The sequence below is a fragment of the Poecilia mexicana genome, unplaced genomic scaffold (genome assembly GCF_051168715.1).
Source record: "Poecilia mexicana isolate PSO_F unplaced genomic scaffold, ASM5116871v1 scaffold_16, whole genome shotgun sequence".
In the NCBI taxonomy this organism is placed as follows: domain Eukaryota; kingdom Metazoa; phylum Chordata; class Actinopteri; order Cyprinodontiformes; family Poeciliidae; genus Poecilia; species Poecilia mexicana.
This window is the reverse complement of record NW_028263385.1, coordinates 30894943-30909564: the sequence shown is the minus strand read 5'-3', so window position 1 is coordinate 30909564 and position 14622 is coordinate 30894943. Positions and strand designations below refer to the sequence as shown.

Sequence of the window (14622 nt, the reverse complement as noted above, 5' to 3'; positions counted from 1 at the left end):
TGATTGATTGATTGATTTACAGACACCATCCACCTACTACAAAGTTTAAAATCAAAAATATTCAGCAAACACCAGGAAAACATACATTGTTTACTCAGATATTTGAAAAATTTATATTTTGTGTATATTTTATTCAAATTTTGTGCTTTATTCATAGGACCGGTTTTGTCCCTCTTCTCAAGAATCAATGATGTATATATGCATGTGGAAGTCTTGGGTGTCGTTTTCAGAAATGTATTCTAATTTTATTATGGATTTTAATCACCGATTGCCACAGAGAAAATAAAGTTGCACATTTAAAACATATCCACTGGTGGTGTTACATATCTTAAATGGTCCCATTAACAGTTTTTAAGGAAATTAAGTGATGGAATATGATACAAAAGTAACCTGCTGGACAAGAATAATAACAAAAACGAATGCATGTCGTTATGAATAGAAAAGGGAAGTCAGATTTAAAAATGCTTTGGATAATTAGAGATTATCCCAGTCAAGTGTTATATGTCCAGTCTGGTGTTTTCATGGACTGCTCCAACTTCTCATTGCAGTCCTTACCCGTATTTAATGGAAAGCAACTATAAGTCAGAACAAGATGTCTGAAACATCTGTTGATCCCATGTTTATATTGATGCATAATGACTGGACTGGTTTCATTGTCACTCAGCTGTATGTCTTTTCACACAGATCATACACAAGATTTTCCACACAGAATATAACTACAGAACATAGCTCCACCTTTCCAGCAAATTTCTATCTATCCATAAAGTGTCAGTAGCAGTCAACACAATTTGAGTTTGGAAAATCAGTTTTATTGGACAAGTGAAGTTTAAACGCAACTCAAAGCAGAGCCTTTTAAAGATTGATTTCGAAAACAAGTTAAATCCCAAATGCCTTTGTGGTTCAAGTTAATTTATTACAAATATTTAACACCAAGACAGCTTTACTTCAGATGCCTGTTTACATAGAGGAATGTCTAATTAGGAATCAAGAGAAGCAACATGCTGCCATACCATACTGTTAGCAAAACAAATCTTGTTAAAGGATTTTTTAATGTGAGGTTCTGTGAAATTATTAGAGCTAATAGTTGATTCACAGATCGCAGTTGAACCCAAAATTCCCTCCATCTTGGTGAAGCTGCAGAGGGCTGGTCTGGCAGACTCTGCTTAGCTCTGACTGGAACAAAACTCATTTAAAAAAACACCAACTCAAAGTCTAACTTTGTACACAATGAGGTGAATCACTGTGAAGGTCCCCTCCATAGCATTTCTTTAAAAGCTGTAGCATCTTTCAAGTCTGTCTGTTCTCAAATTAGTAGAATATTATTATACAAGTTTTAATCTTTCCTTTTCTTTAACAGTCATCTGATCACTCATTCCCACAGGAGCTAACCCCGTTATCTGAATCAGCTGTGTTAGAGCAGGGACACAGAAAAATGAGGGGCTGTAGCTGTTGAAGACTGGAGTTGAATGCCTGGGTTTACAGGAACAAAGTTCTTTTACTGATTACTGAACTGCAGTTCTTTAATTCTGAGGTTTTTCCATTAGTGGATCTGCTCCATCGCTCTCATCAGAGTCCCACACCGTGCCAACATCCTGCACAGCAGCCAGGGACATGTCTGCTTGGACATCCTCCTCATCTGACTGAACCAGTGGCTCCTCCTGCTGCCACTCTGCAGCCCGGTCTGACTGACTGCTGTTTATGGGAGGAACTTGATTCAAGGACTCCAAAGAGGAAGAATTAAGATCTGGACCTATTGAAAGAAGGTAAGAATGGTTAACTTGTATCATTCATAGTTTTTGCTGTGTCTCAGCGCTAACTCTAGCCAATTACATCTGATGTTGTAGAGGACTGAATATAGAGACAGGAATTCCTTTAAATTCTCAAATTTAAACAAACCTGAGGTCAGAGAGGATCCACAACTGGAATCTTCACCAGTGGAATTAAGAAAATCATCCAGGGCCTCCAGGTCTGATAAGTTAATAAATGTCATCTGATCCAGAACAGCCACATCGACCCCTGCAGACTCTGCCAACACACATCAGCATACAGTTCGAATTCTGGTGCACCAAAACTCATTTCAACTGTCCATTCAATTTTATTTAGGTAGCAAGATGAAACCTGGTACAGTTTATGTTTATCTGATCATTCAGATTGATCCTGTCCTCAGTGGTGCTTAAAATATATGTTTAAAGAAAAAGAAGTCACCTTTGCCCTGTAGGCATCCAGTGGACAGATACTTCTCTACGTCTTGGTTGAAGGCTTCCTCGTAAACCTTCTGTCGCTCTCGCAGTTTCTGCTGCATAACCAGCTCCATTTCTGCCACTCTCTGAGCATGCTCACACTTCAATTCAGCTACAAAAGAAAAACAATTATTAAATACGCAAGCTTTTTCAAGGAAACTGAAACCACTCCATGCCGCCATAAAACCTGACTTTTAGACCCGTTGTCTTCATAATGTACTTCACCTTTATAAAGGTCAGTCTAACTGAGATAGCAGACTGATGCTTCAAACAAAGGCAGATCAACAGTCTGTTGAAGGCCACACAGAGTGTGTCCATGTGTTTCTGTCAGTTACTGATGAATCAAAGCTCAAGTTGATATAGTGAAGTGAGAGATCATTATGAGGGAGCCATCCAGTTTAGGATTGTTTACTTTGTTGCTTGTTCACCATTATGCAAACCCCCTTTCAATATCACTTGAAAACTTTTTTAATAACCTCCCTCACCCACACACACACACACCACCCCCCCCAGAAGAATGCTTCTATGGTTGCCAACGTTGAGAATTTGTTATTCTCGCCATTGAAACAACCTTTAACCTGATTATTTGCCCTGAATTCACCTTAGCCAATTGTGTTGAAAACATGATGTAAGCCTGGAGGTCATAATCAATTAATAATAATGTATTAATAATAAATTATATGATTAATAATAAATTGAGCTGAAAATACATAATTACCTACATCATATGTTTATATTGTCAGCAATAATAATAATAAACTAGAAAATTCCTGAAGAAATTTAACCGTCAAATTTGCCAAAAGTTTTGCCAAAGTTTGCCCGTCGATTTGGACCCAGCGTTCTGATGCTAAAAATTAGCATTAATGCTAAAGAAAGTTGCAATGTAGTCAATAACCTGTGGAGAGTCAGAAGCATGTGGACTAAACTTTACCTGTACCATTCAGTATGTTGGATAAGGTAAATTTAGCCAAAATGCTAATAGCATGAATGGTATCAGTAGCATGTGGGGTATCACTAGCATGTTGTCTGTCACTCACTTACTCCATTCAGTATACTAAACATGGCTAATAAGTAAAAAAAAATTGGCTAAAAGCTTATTTTAGGTGAAATGCTAATGCTAATGCACTGGCTTGCGGAAGCCAGTGCCATAGCTTGAGATGAAATACTATGAAAGGGTCATATTTTTGCACCTCCATAGGTGGTGCACTAACTCAAGGGAAAAAGATAATTAAACTTAATGTAATTGCACCGCCTGCGGCGGTTCACTTCCCCTAGGCGTAGGGGATTAATGAGGCTTTTATTTTGAAATTTTCCGTAGGCTACATTTGAAATGGCAACACTAATTCCATGTGTAATAGTGATTGGGTTAAATCAGTTATATAATGCTCAAAGCACAAGTAGTTCAGAATACCAGCCAAGTCCTCCTCTACAGTAACATGTTGTAGTTCTGACATGCTGCTCAGGCCTCTGTTTTAACTGAGTCTTGGCCATAGATAGAAGTACAGTTATGGCTGCTGGTTTGTAGTCCAAACCAGCAGCTCTGCCTTTGTCTGTATTCTGTTGCTATAGCGATTAATCCTCACCCAACTGCCCTGTGTGTGAGACAGAAAGGTGGAGAATGATTTCTATCTTTATGAGACACCCAGGAAATGCTAATGTTTGTGCTAATGTTAATGAATGTTAGTTAATGAATGATCCTGAGAAAAAAGAACATTAAAAAAGCTTAATATTATTGCACCGCCATAGGCGGTGCACTGACGTGAGAACAATATGCAGGCTTTTATTTTGAAACTTTCGGTAAGCTTCGTTTTAAATGGCCACACTAATCCAATGTGTAACAGTGGTTTGGTTAATCCACCTGTATAATGCCCAAAACAGCAAGTAGTTCTGAATGCCAGCTGAGCCTCCTCTGTAAGAATTGAGTGTTCCACCATGTTCTGACCTTCTGCTCAGTCCTCTGTATTAAAGTGTTCCGCCATGTTTTAGAACTACAGTCTTTGTAATCCAAACCATACGAGAGGTCTCATATAACCAGCAGCTCTGCCTGTCTCTGTATTCTGTTGCTATAGTGATTAATCCTCAGCCAACTGCTGTGTGTGTGAGACAGAAAGGTGTAGAAGGACTTCTATCTTTATGAGACATCCAGTCAGTTTTGATGAAAAAAGAAGTCCGAACAACTGCTTCCCGTTCAGGATCCGTAAGGCCGATCCAAAAACCGTTTGAAGCATATGAGAGGGCTATTTGTCATCTCCGGTCCTTCCCCGATTCATATCTGTAGCTCATTCACAGTAATTGCAGTGATGAGAGAAATACGGTGTGCACTGACACCGTATTTCCGTAGTGTAAAACACTGGGGTGGAGCGTCAGTTAGTCCTGTCCCATCACTTTGCTCTGAAGCACCTGAACTGAAAACCGTAAGCCCTAGGGAAATTTTGAAAACATTTTATGGGAGGAGGCATACGTATCAATTTCATGACCGACTTTCATGAGAGCGATTTCAAAATAATTTTGGGTCAAAAATCCACTCCATTTCTCACTCTAAAAAAGCGGCAGTTGGTGTCAGTTAGACTCTGCATTTTGGCAGTTGAAAATTTTGCTCGTTTTTCGCTTTTTACGTCGCTGTCGTAACTCTGATCCCCAATAAAAGTAATAGCTCCAATGCCGGGATCGAGCCCCACATTTTGATACCACTTTTGTGGGTGGGCACGCAGCGGTACGAGCCGCATTAACGGTAATGGAAGAAGATGTTATAATAAAGAGACATTCCATTGGGTGAAGAACAATAGGTGCCTGCCATGCAATGCATGGAGGCAGTGACTGACTTGCTTTGCAAGTCAGTCACTGCTCTTTCCTATGCATTGCTATGGGCAGGCCCCAAAAAAAACCTCTTAATACAGTGTTTTTTGGGGGAATGTTTTCTTTACAATGCCAACTCATTTTCATTTCAGGTTTTAATTTTTACACAAAAAGAGAGAACAGATGTGTCAGAGACACTGCTGCTTACCTTCCAGTAAATCCGCCTCCTTCCTGCACCAAAACAGACAGGTTCTATTAAAACTCAAGTAATATCAGTCTTTTTCTTTCATTTGCTTTTTATGCAGAAAGAAATGCTCTGTACATAACCAAACCATTTCCTTATTATTCATCAGTATGTCCCTCCTTATTATATTTTGATAACCCAAACTAAGTCACAGTTTATCTATATTAATGTCCTTTAACAAAGGACCAAATGTGAATATCATTTTATGAAAGAAGGCTAAACCAAATAGTTTCATTTGATAAACTGAGCAGAAAAAGAAGAAATATAGAAACGTAGTCACAAACTAACTGTGAGGACAGTAAAACAAAATGTTACAAATGCAAGAGGAATTTCAAATCTTACATGAAGCTATTAACATATTAGCATAAAGGTCTTGGCTTTGCTGGTGGTCTGCAGACGTCAACTGGATTTTTCAGGAGGTTTTTTTTGTCCTTAAAGGTTTTAAATGCAGGAGACCTGAAAATAAATGAACTCTTCCACCCAATGAGAACCAACATCCTTTTTTGATGTTCACCGTCAGCTAAACTGTGTGTTGCATCACTTCCTTCAAAAATGGCTGGTGTTGTATTTGAAGAGGGTTTAATGCAAAAAAGTGTGAAACTGAAACAGGACAAAACACAAATACTTGGTATACAAAACACACTGTGGCAAATAAACACAACTTTATATCAATGGACGCCAACGGTGGAGCATAGCTGACACATTTGAAGTTGTTGTCTGACCGGAGCAGCATATTAACAACATAATCCATCATGGTTGTTGTTTTTCTTCCCACTTGCGTGCATGAGGACGGAGTATAGTGAGATTTGTTGAGCATCAGTGACGTTCAGGTCACTGATACTCGGTCACTCAGGTCGGATGAATGCGACCTGGACGTTAGGTCACATTTGAATCGGATATGTATCAGATACCCAAGTGGCCTGGGTCATATTCGAAAAGAATCCAACCTGTGTTGTTCAGACTGTCATAAAAAGATCAGAAACAGGTCGCATTACGTCAAAAAAAAAAAAAAAATCGGAATTGGGTCATTTCAGGCTGCAGTTTGAATGCAGCCTATGTGTGACCGCGTGAAGAAGTTTTGAGTACAAGCATTACAAGTTTTGAGAAGAAGACATGAAGTCCTGTTTTCAAAATGAAAATGTGAGCAAAAGTATTAAAAGTTTTGAGAACAAAAGACATGAAATCCTGCTTTCAGACTGAAAATGTGAGCTCTTGGATTATGGCAGAAAAATGCCCCCATATATTTGCTGCCTTCGAAGGATCTGGTGTACGTAGGGTGAGTCCTTCAAAGGCCACGAATACAGGATGCAGCCCCTGAATTCAGACACACTGAGGGTGTGTGTCTGTCCTTCAGCTCCGTGGTTCTACTGTCAGGAATTCTTAAAGCATCAGCATACAGAGACATTTTGGACAAATTTAACTTCTCCTGTTTCAAAATGACTAAAATGACAAAATGGCATTTCAGGCACAGCGCTCAGTTGGCTTAAATCTTACCTGTCCAACAGAACTTTTCATGTGCCCATAGGCAATTTTAAATCTAAGCTTATTGACATTATTTGTGGAGTTCCCCAAGGTTCCATCTTGGGGCCACTTCTCTTTAATATTTACATGATTCCACTACTTCAAATTATACAACAAAATAATATAGATTACCATAATTATGCAGATGAAACACAGTTATATATTAGTCTATCGCCAGGGGACTACAGTCAGGTACATATACTTACTAAATGCATCGAGCAGATTAATGTCTGGATGTGCCAAAATTTCCTCCAATTAAATATAAACAAAACTGAAGTGCTAGTGTTTGGACCAAAAGAGCATAGATTACAAATGATCACCCACCTTCAATCGATTGGCTTAAAATGTTCTGATAAAGCCAAAAATTTGGGAGTGATGATGGATCCAGATTTAAACTTTGACAGCCACATCAAATCTATCATAAAAACTGCATATGATCATTTAAAAAATATTTCCAAAATTAGACGACTGATGTCCCTACAAGATTCTGAAAAACTAATTCATGCCTTTGTCTTTAGCAGGCTCGATTACTGTAATGCCATTTTTACTGGATTATCAAAAAAAGCAATAAAACAGCTGCAGCTTCTTCAGAATGCAGCTGCAAGAGTCCTGACTAAAACAAAAAGAGATCAACATATCAGTCCAGTTCTGAGATCGTTGCACTCTACACAACAAAACCCCAGATTATATTACGGATCTTCTTCAGCCCTACATACCTCCCAGACCTTTAAGATCAACTGAGTCAAACCTATTAGTCATTCCGAGAGTCAGAACAAAATACGGGGAAGCAGCTTTTAGTTTTTATGCTCCAGCCCTCTGGAATAAGCTTCCGGCTCACTGCAAGTCTGCCCCAACTTTGAGTTTATTTAAAACAAGGTTAAAAACATTTCTATTTGAAGTTGCCTATTCTTGAATTTTTTTTTTTTTTTTTTGTGTTTCTTGTCTGATTGGTATTGTTTCTCTGTAAAAGCACTTTGAATTGTCTTTGACTGAAAGGTGCTATATAAATAAAATTGCTTTGCCTTGCCTTACACAAAGGTCCCTAAAGAGTTCTGACCTCCACAGAAAACCTGTAGAATGAATTAGATCAGAGTGGAGACTATCATCCACCATCAGTGTCTGGCCTCACAAGTGTACTTCTGGAAATTTATTTGAAAAATCCCATAAACACACTTAAACCTTGAACAAAGCCTTCCCAGAAGAGGTAAAGCTGTCGAATTTACAAAGCATCAACAGATGTCATAAGCTTTGGGGCTGAAGAACAGGATGGCACTCGGGTACATCCGTCTGTTAACATGGATGAATACCATGGTAATGTAGTGTATGTGATTTTCCTGATAATCTTTCTTTTTTTTCTGATAAAAGAAAATGACTAACAATAGAAAAAATCAAATCCCCTACCTTTTCTTCTTTTTATAATCTTCAAGTTGACTCATATGATGGTTTTTTACAGTCTGTTGCTCACACTGACAACACAGAGTTTCCAGATGCAGCAGTCTGCTCTCCATCTCTGCAAATTCACCTTCTAGTTGAGCTAAAACACATTCAAAATAAAACAATAAAACACATTTATGGAATATACACACCTGTTATATTCTCATATGTTTTAGAAAATGACTTAATTTTAATCAAATAGTCTAAATTCAAAACATTTCCTGAAGGTACTTCTCATGAGACATAACTCATATTGTGTCATATACAATCCAAATTATGTAAATAGTTTTAATAGATTCAGAAGACAGATTGTATTTCGTCTTCAGCAGGCAACAGTTCATTCTGTTCAGTGAACCTTCAGTGCAGCAGTACGAGGTCATTGCCCTTAGAGGAAGTGTGTACTCGACAGGCAACAACAGTTCCTCAGTTTAGGCGTAATTGGTGTGGTATCTTAAAAGTTAATGAATGAATGAACGCTTTGTTATTGTACCAAAGCACCACAAAATTCATTTCAGATAAATCCATTATAATGGATACAAGAGTGAATGATTAATAGAGCAATTCTGGAACACATACACACCTATGTTAGCAGTGATGGCATCAAGTTCGGTGATGAAATCTGGTAGGCTTTGCAGTTGTTCCTGTAGGTGTGTCAGAGCAGCTTTTCTCCTCTCCCAGTGTGCCGACAGCATCACTATGTCACCATCCACAGACTAAAAAATAAAGAAGGATTAAAGATCAGAGGTTTCATTTCTAATCATAAATGCAAAACAGGGCCTGAAATATGCAAACGCCACTTTCTGCGAAAAGGTAAAAGTTAGACGTACCAGTTTTATTTATTCATTTTTTTTACAACAGACTAACGAATAAATTATATCAAGATGTGAAGCACTCAATGTAATTTCTGTAAACATCTAAATACCGTTGTGATGCCTGTGTGAAATGCTGCGTGATGAATGCATTGGGGTTGATGAAAGATGTTGTAAATGGGAGGATTGGGGGGGAACCAGTTTCAGAAATCACCAAAATCTTCTGGCCCATGATGACTGGCTTATAAGCCGATCATTGCTCTTGGATCTATGTGTTAAACTGGGTCAGAGCCACCTTAACCAATCCATCCCTGTCCAATTACAGGTGTTAAACACTCTGGGGCTCCTGGCAATCGGCTCCTACAAGGCAAATTAGCAGACGGGTGTTTGAATGGGTTAAAACAAATGGTTAACTCTCTAGAACCAGTTTGAGGAACAACATAATTCTACAAAGTTCTCCATAGGTGTGGGATATCACAGAGAGTGCTGTGCCTGCCGTCCTGGATGGCATTATTAACATGGCCAGTCCAAACATCAGATTTTACCACAACTACAGCTCAGGCAACAGAGAAATGCTCATCACCATTCATAACATTCGTTTGATGACTTATATTCTCATCAAACAGATGTCTGAGGTTTGTGTCAGGGGTAATATCAGAGAAAGATTTAATTAAAGTGTCACACTTCCTACAGACTTTTGAAACTAAAACTCTGAATTTGAAAGCCTATTGATTAAATCAGTGTTTCTCAAGGCGTGCTGCTCTGCATGTTTTAGATGTGCCTCTACTCCAGAACAGCTGATTCAAATGATTGCATGACCATCAAGCACTGCAGACGCCTGTTAATCACCCAGAGATACAATTCAGGTGTGTAGCAGAAGGGAAACACCTAAAACATGCAGGACAGGGGGGGTGAGGACCAGGGTTGAGGAGCACTGATATAGAAGGTTCCCTGTTTTAATACTCCTGATTCAGCTAATGGCAGTTCAGCAAACACCTGTTAATCAGCCCTCAAGGACAAGCAAGGACACACCTGAAAAAAACAAAACAAAAAACAGTCCGTACCTCCGCTATCTGGGTACAGGCTTTGGTTCTTTTATGGAGCAGAAACCAACTCTTCTCAAACCTAAAGAAAGATAAGAACCGTTTCTTTCCATCCAAACATTCTGGGTCTGCTTTACAGAGACCAACCAAATCAAGGTCTCAATGGGTCAGAACGCTTTCACCCAGACAATCAGATCAGCGCAAAAATAAACAGCCCAGTGAACACATTGTGCATGTCAGAGAGGGACAACCAGGGAATTACAGAAGCATAGAATCTCTACTGACCTGTTCAAAATGTCAAGTCCAGCACCTAAAAATGGAAAACCTTCTTCCAACCTGAAAGAAAGATTGACAATGTTTTAGTGAGAAGTTTAGTGACTTCTCACTAGGGAGCTACTAGGTGCTGCATCCAACACACACTTCAACACACAAGGTAGGCTGGTAGAAATGGTGTTGCAAATCATAGTCATGCCTCATGGAAGTTTGTAGTTATGAATCACTACTTAAAAAGTTTCTGGAGACATTGGTATACTTACACAAATTCAGAGGTAAGTGACAAATTCTCCAGTTACATTTATGTATTCTAGGGAATATTTAGTTTTAACCAACAATTATGACACAAGATCTACTTTTTAGTCCTAAAATGCATTTTTGTGTACTTTGAATGTCTGAGTGCAAAAAATTTAAATTTATTCTCTCCCAGTGCTGTATAGATATCTTTATATTTTCTTTGGGTTACATTTTTCAGTCTGTTAATTTTTCTATATTTGCTATAACGTTTTTCTTGTGTATGATGTCATTGCATTTGCTGTGGAACTGCTAAACAAGGTCATGACTAATCAGTTTTGTGCCAACTTTTTTCTTCACGGCAATTTTGTAGTCCAAGGTCAGTCATGCTGAAGTTACAAGTAGTCAAGTCAAAATGTTCAGTTTTAGCTTGTATTAATGCACAAGATTCCATACATCGTCCAACAAGTTCCTGTTTGAAATGTCGGCTTAAGTTATATTTTTCTCAAGAATGTCTCCACGTCTGTGGGGAAAGTCAGTTTTTGGAGCATTTAAGGATGAGTGCTTCAGCAACCTCTGCCAGTATCAAGAGTGATTTTATGTCTTTGTCTGATTCCGGGTCCGTTCCTCCTCTATGGAAATGAGGGAAACGGCAAAGCTCCAAATATCGGTAAAATGACAAGATTATTTTAGACATTAATTTTGTGTGTTGATAATTACATCCTAGCCATTGGTTTGATACTGTACTGCATGTTCTGGATATAATTATTTGGTTTTGTTTTTACCGTTTTTGTCTTGGGGAACACAGAACCCAAGTCCATTCAGTAACGTTCTTGACGCTTGCATTAGTGAAGTCCTTGATTATGTGAAGCTTTGTTTACTTCATTTATTTTGTAGTAGCATTAATATTTTAAAAGATATTTGATATCAGTATAACTATCAAATGATATTTGATTGCAGTTGAGCTAAACTACACTCCATAATGCAGGTAGTTAGTATGGATGGAGAGAGTGACACCATTGAGATGCTTTTATTTGAATGTGTGGTTCTTCATTCTCCTGTTCTGAGTCAGACTCCGGTTCCAACATGTAAGGTTGGATGGGTTAGTCTTCTGTTCTTAACATCTTTAATAAGCTTTAGAATAAATAGTTTCTCTGCCAGTAGATAATCAAATCACTGCCATCAACCTACAAATATGGCTGAGTGGGATGTAGAGGAATGCTCTGAGACCTGGAGGGGTCGGGGCATGAAATGTCTCATTCACATGAAAAAGAAAAATGCAACAAAACAAGTTGCTCCAAAACACACTTCAGAACAGGGGCAACAGTATCAAGGAATTTAGACCAAAGCATTGCAGTTCTACTTTACAGACCATAAGTGAATGATTTACATGTTAAAATAAAGCATGATATGTCCACTTTAAGTAAAATGGCTTTATACTTGTATAGTGCCTTATCAAGTCCAGAGGACCCAAACGTGCTTCACACTACAGTCATTCACACACACACTCCCATAGTGATGGTGGCTACCTACTGCCCTAGTGCAGTCTGACAGAAGCGAGGCTGCCATGAACCGGCGCCACCGGTGCCCTCTGACTCCCATCAGTAAAGTAATATAACTTCTTAATATGCAATTATTTTTCCCAACAGATGAACTGAAACTAACGAGAGGATTGTTCTGTTTTATTCTGTGTGAGATTGTGCAACTGCAAAAAAGATTTTATTATTAAATATTTTCATTAATACAAGTTGAGGGGACAATTTGTGAAGATCACAAAACTGGACCAGTAATATTATGTATATATAATACAGTGTGTTTGTGGCATTCACACAAACACAAACCCACAGATTACATGTCACCTGGATTTCCTCTTGATTTTGGTCTCTTTTGACATGTCTCCCAGGGTCTTGAAACTGAAACAGAGTGAGATGCAGAACAGCAGTACAGGGTCATGTAGTATTCTGCAAAAGTAGGACTTGGATAAATTCAGGGAGGGTTTTTGATACTGAGAAAATTTTAAAAACATTTTCTAGACCAGTCAACAACAACAAAACAACAATCGAGCCTAAAAGTTACACTCTGAAATACCCTCTTACAAACCAACGTTAAACTGTGCTTTCTACTTTGTTTCACTAAAATATTACATATTTAATGTACTGCTGAGCAGGTAAAAGAAAACAACTGACAACAGTTTTCAGCAACAAACGGTCCCCTGTAAACTTTCTAAATGCAAAATGTCCTGATGCCACACAGCTCCAGCCTTCGGTTACAATCTAAAATGTTTGTGATATAAAAGAAACTCCCCAATCTCTAAAAATAGTATGACAAATTAAGACTCAGCTTTGTTAAATCGCATGGGAATAAACCCCGGGACTTCGGTAGCAAGGTTATTTGGAGAGACGGAATTAAAGTAAAAATGTACCATAATGCACCAGGGTTTCAGCCGCTAGACTCCATGTTATACTCATACAGGGTTGGTGATGACGTCATTTCATGCTCATACGCGTCACATGACCGTCAGCTGAGACCAATAACTACAGACTGCGATCAAAACACGGGTGTCTAGCAGATTAGGTCACCAAAAAGAAATCCAACTATCAGTTTAATGCTGACAGTGCACCACAAGCACAGGATATTAGCACATCTGCTACTTAAACTACTAGAGTATAACTGCAGCTGTTTCTACATTATCTAGGATATCCAAAACATCATGTTGTGGTCCATGATTAAAAAAAAAAGCGACAAACCTGGTTGAGAAGTCCTGTTGGACCATCTGAAGTCTTTCTCTAAAATTTTCAAACATTTCTACCGAATTTTAGGGTCAGATTTGTTCCTGTGAGGAAGCTCCACCAAGCTATGAACCTTCTTCTTTTCCGTTTAGCTGCTCTGTAACCTACAAACCAGGGAGGGACGCTTCTGCCATCTAGTGGAACAATGCTAAAACAAGCTCTGCTGCTGCCTTGTGTACTTCTCTGGGATCACTGTCGTTCATGTATTTATAGGTAAAAAGCTTTGAGTGCAATTAGTTAAATGAACAAAATGAAACAAAAATAAAGATTACATAACAAGAGGCCCCCACATTTTTTTTGTTTATAGAAATAGAACAAATGTGGGGCCCTATCAAATACAATATTAATCATATTCCATTTTTAAAACTTGTTTTAGCAGTAAAAATTAAATGTTGCATTTCTTTAACTAGTATTAGCAACTCAGGAAGGAGGTGGAGGAGATTGATATTTTCAGAGATTATCTGTCTCATAACATGGTGACAGCTTTAACAAATATAGAGAAAACATATTTTTTATTAAAGTTATATACTGCAACTTTTAAAAAACTCTCCTTGTTGCATAGTCCACTTAAGATAAAGGAATATACCAAGTTGTGTCCAGTAAAACAAAAAGACCCTTTTTATAACCTTCCACAAAAGAAATCCAATGTGTAAAAAAGAAAAAAAAATCAGAAAATGATTTGATGAATATGAATGCAATGTAACAAATACAACAGTCAACACAGTTCTGTCTCATAAAAAGTTACAATAAACAGTTCCTATTTTTGTTTGTTCTGCCTGTGAACTTCTAAACATTTCCTACAGTCATTTTCACTTTACCTCTTATCATTTATTGTGTCAGCTAACAATTAATTATGACAAAACAAAAGCCAACTACATTTTATTGTTTGGCATCATGGCTCTCCAGAGAGAATTTTTGACTGCTCCCCTGAAAGTTAACAGATCTGAAAATGCAGAACTTCTGCATGTCTGGTAGAATATCTCTACTCCTTACGATAAGACATTTCTTTGGCAACAATAATAAAGTAATTGACATTAAATGCTGCATATTTCATAACAAAAAAAATTACCAGGGAAAGAGCAAAATGTTTGCATTAAATACAAACATTTTGTACTTAATGCTAACGATAAGTATTAACAACACAGCTTTTTGCAGCAAAAATCTTTAATAGATTCCAAATCATTGATAGTACATATTTTTAGAAGAGTAGTGCTAAGAAGCTTTGTTGAGTTTTGATGA

The 14622-nt window shown here is 38.0% G+C and overlaps 1 protein-coding gene across 2 annotated transcripts; it reads right to left on the bottom strand.

Moving 5' to 3' along the window:
* Positions 1–787: 787 nt before the first annotated feature.
* Positions 788–13495, bottom strand: LOC106908980 (dysbindin-A-like). 2 transcript variants are annotated; one of them, XM_014975267.2, is made up of 10 exons: positions 13342–13495; positions 12454–12507; positions 10373–10423; positions 10109–10169; positions 8816–8948; positions 8203–8335; positions 5245–5267; positions 2206–2352; positions 1897–2025; positions 788–1750 (listed from the first exon to the last, which is right to left on the bottom strand). In XM_014975267.2, the coding sequence occupies exons 1-10, from the start codon at positions 13395–13397 to the stop codon at positions 1521–1523; spliced, it is 1017 nt and encodes a 338-aa protein (XP_014830753.2). In that variant the 5' UTR covers positions 13398–13495; the 3' UTR covers positions 788–1520. The 2 variants fall into 2 exon arrangements, with proteins under 2 accessions (XP_014830753.2, XP_087869828.1); XM_088013702.1 differs by lacking the exon at positions 13342–13495 and adding an exon at positions 13017–13036.
* Positions 13496–14622: the final 1127 nt, after the last annotated feature.

Excerpts from the sequence above, each read along its gene's own strand:
- LOC106908980 (XM_014975267.2), bottom strand. The coding sequence starts at position 13,397 with ATGTTTGAAAATTTTAGAGAAAGACTTCAGATGGTCCAACAGGACTTC. Across the intron at positions 10,424-12,453 it reads AAAATCAAGAGGAAATCCAG|GTTGGAAGAAGGTTTTCCAT; the intron begins GTGACATGTAAT and ends TCTTTCTTTCAG. Across the intron at positions 5,268-8,202 it reads GATTATAAAAAGAAGAAAAG|GAAGGAGGCGGATTTACTGG; the intron begins GTAGGGGATTTG and ends GTTTTGGTGCAG.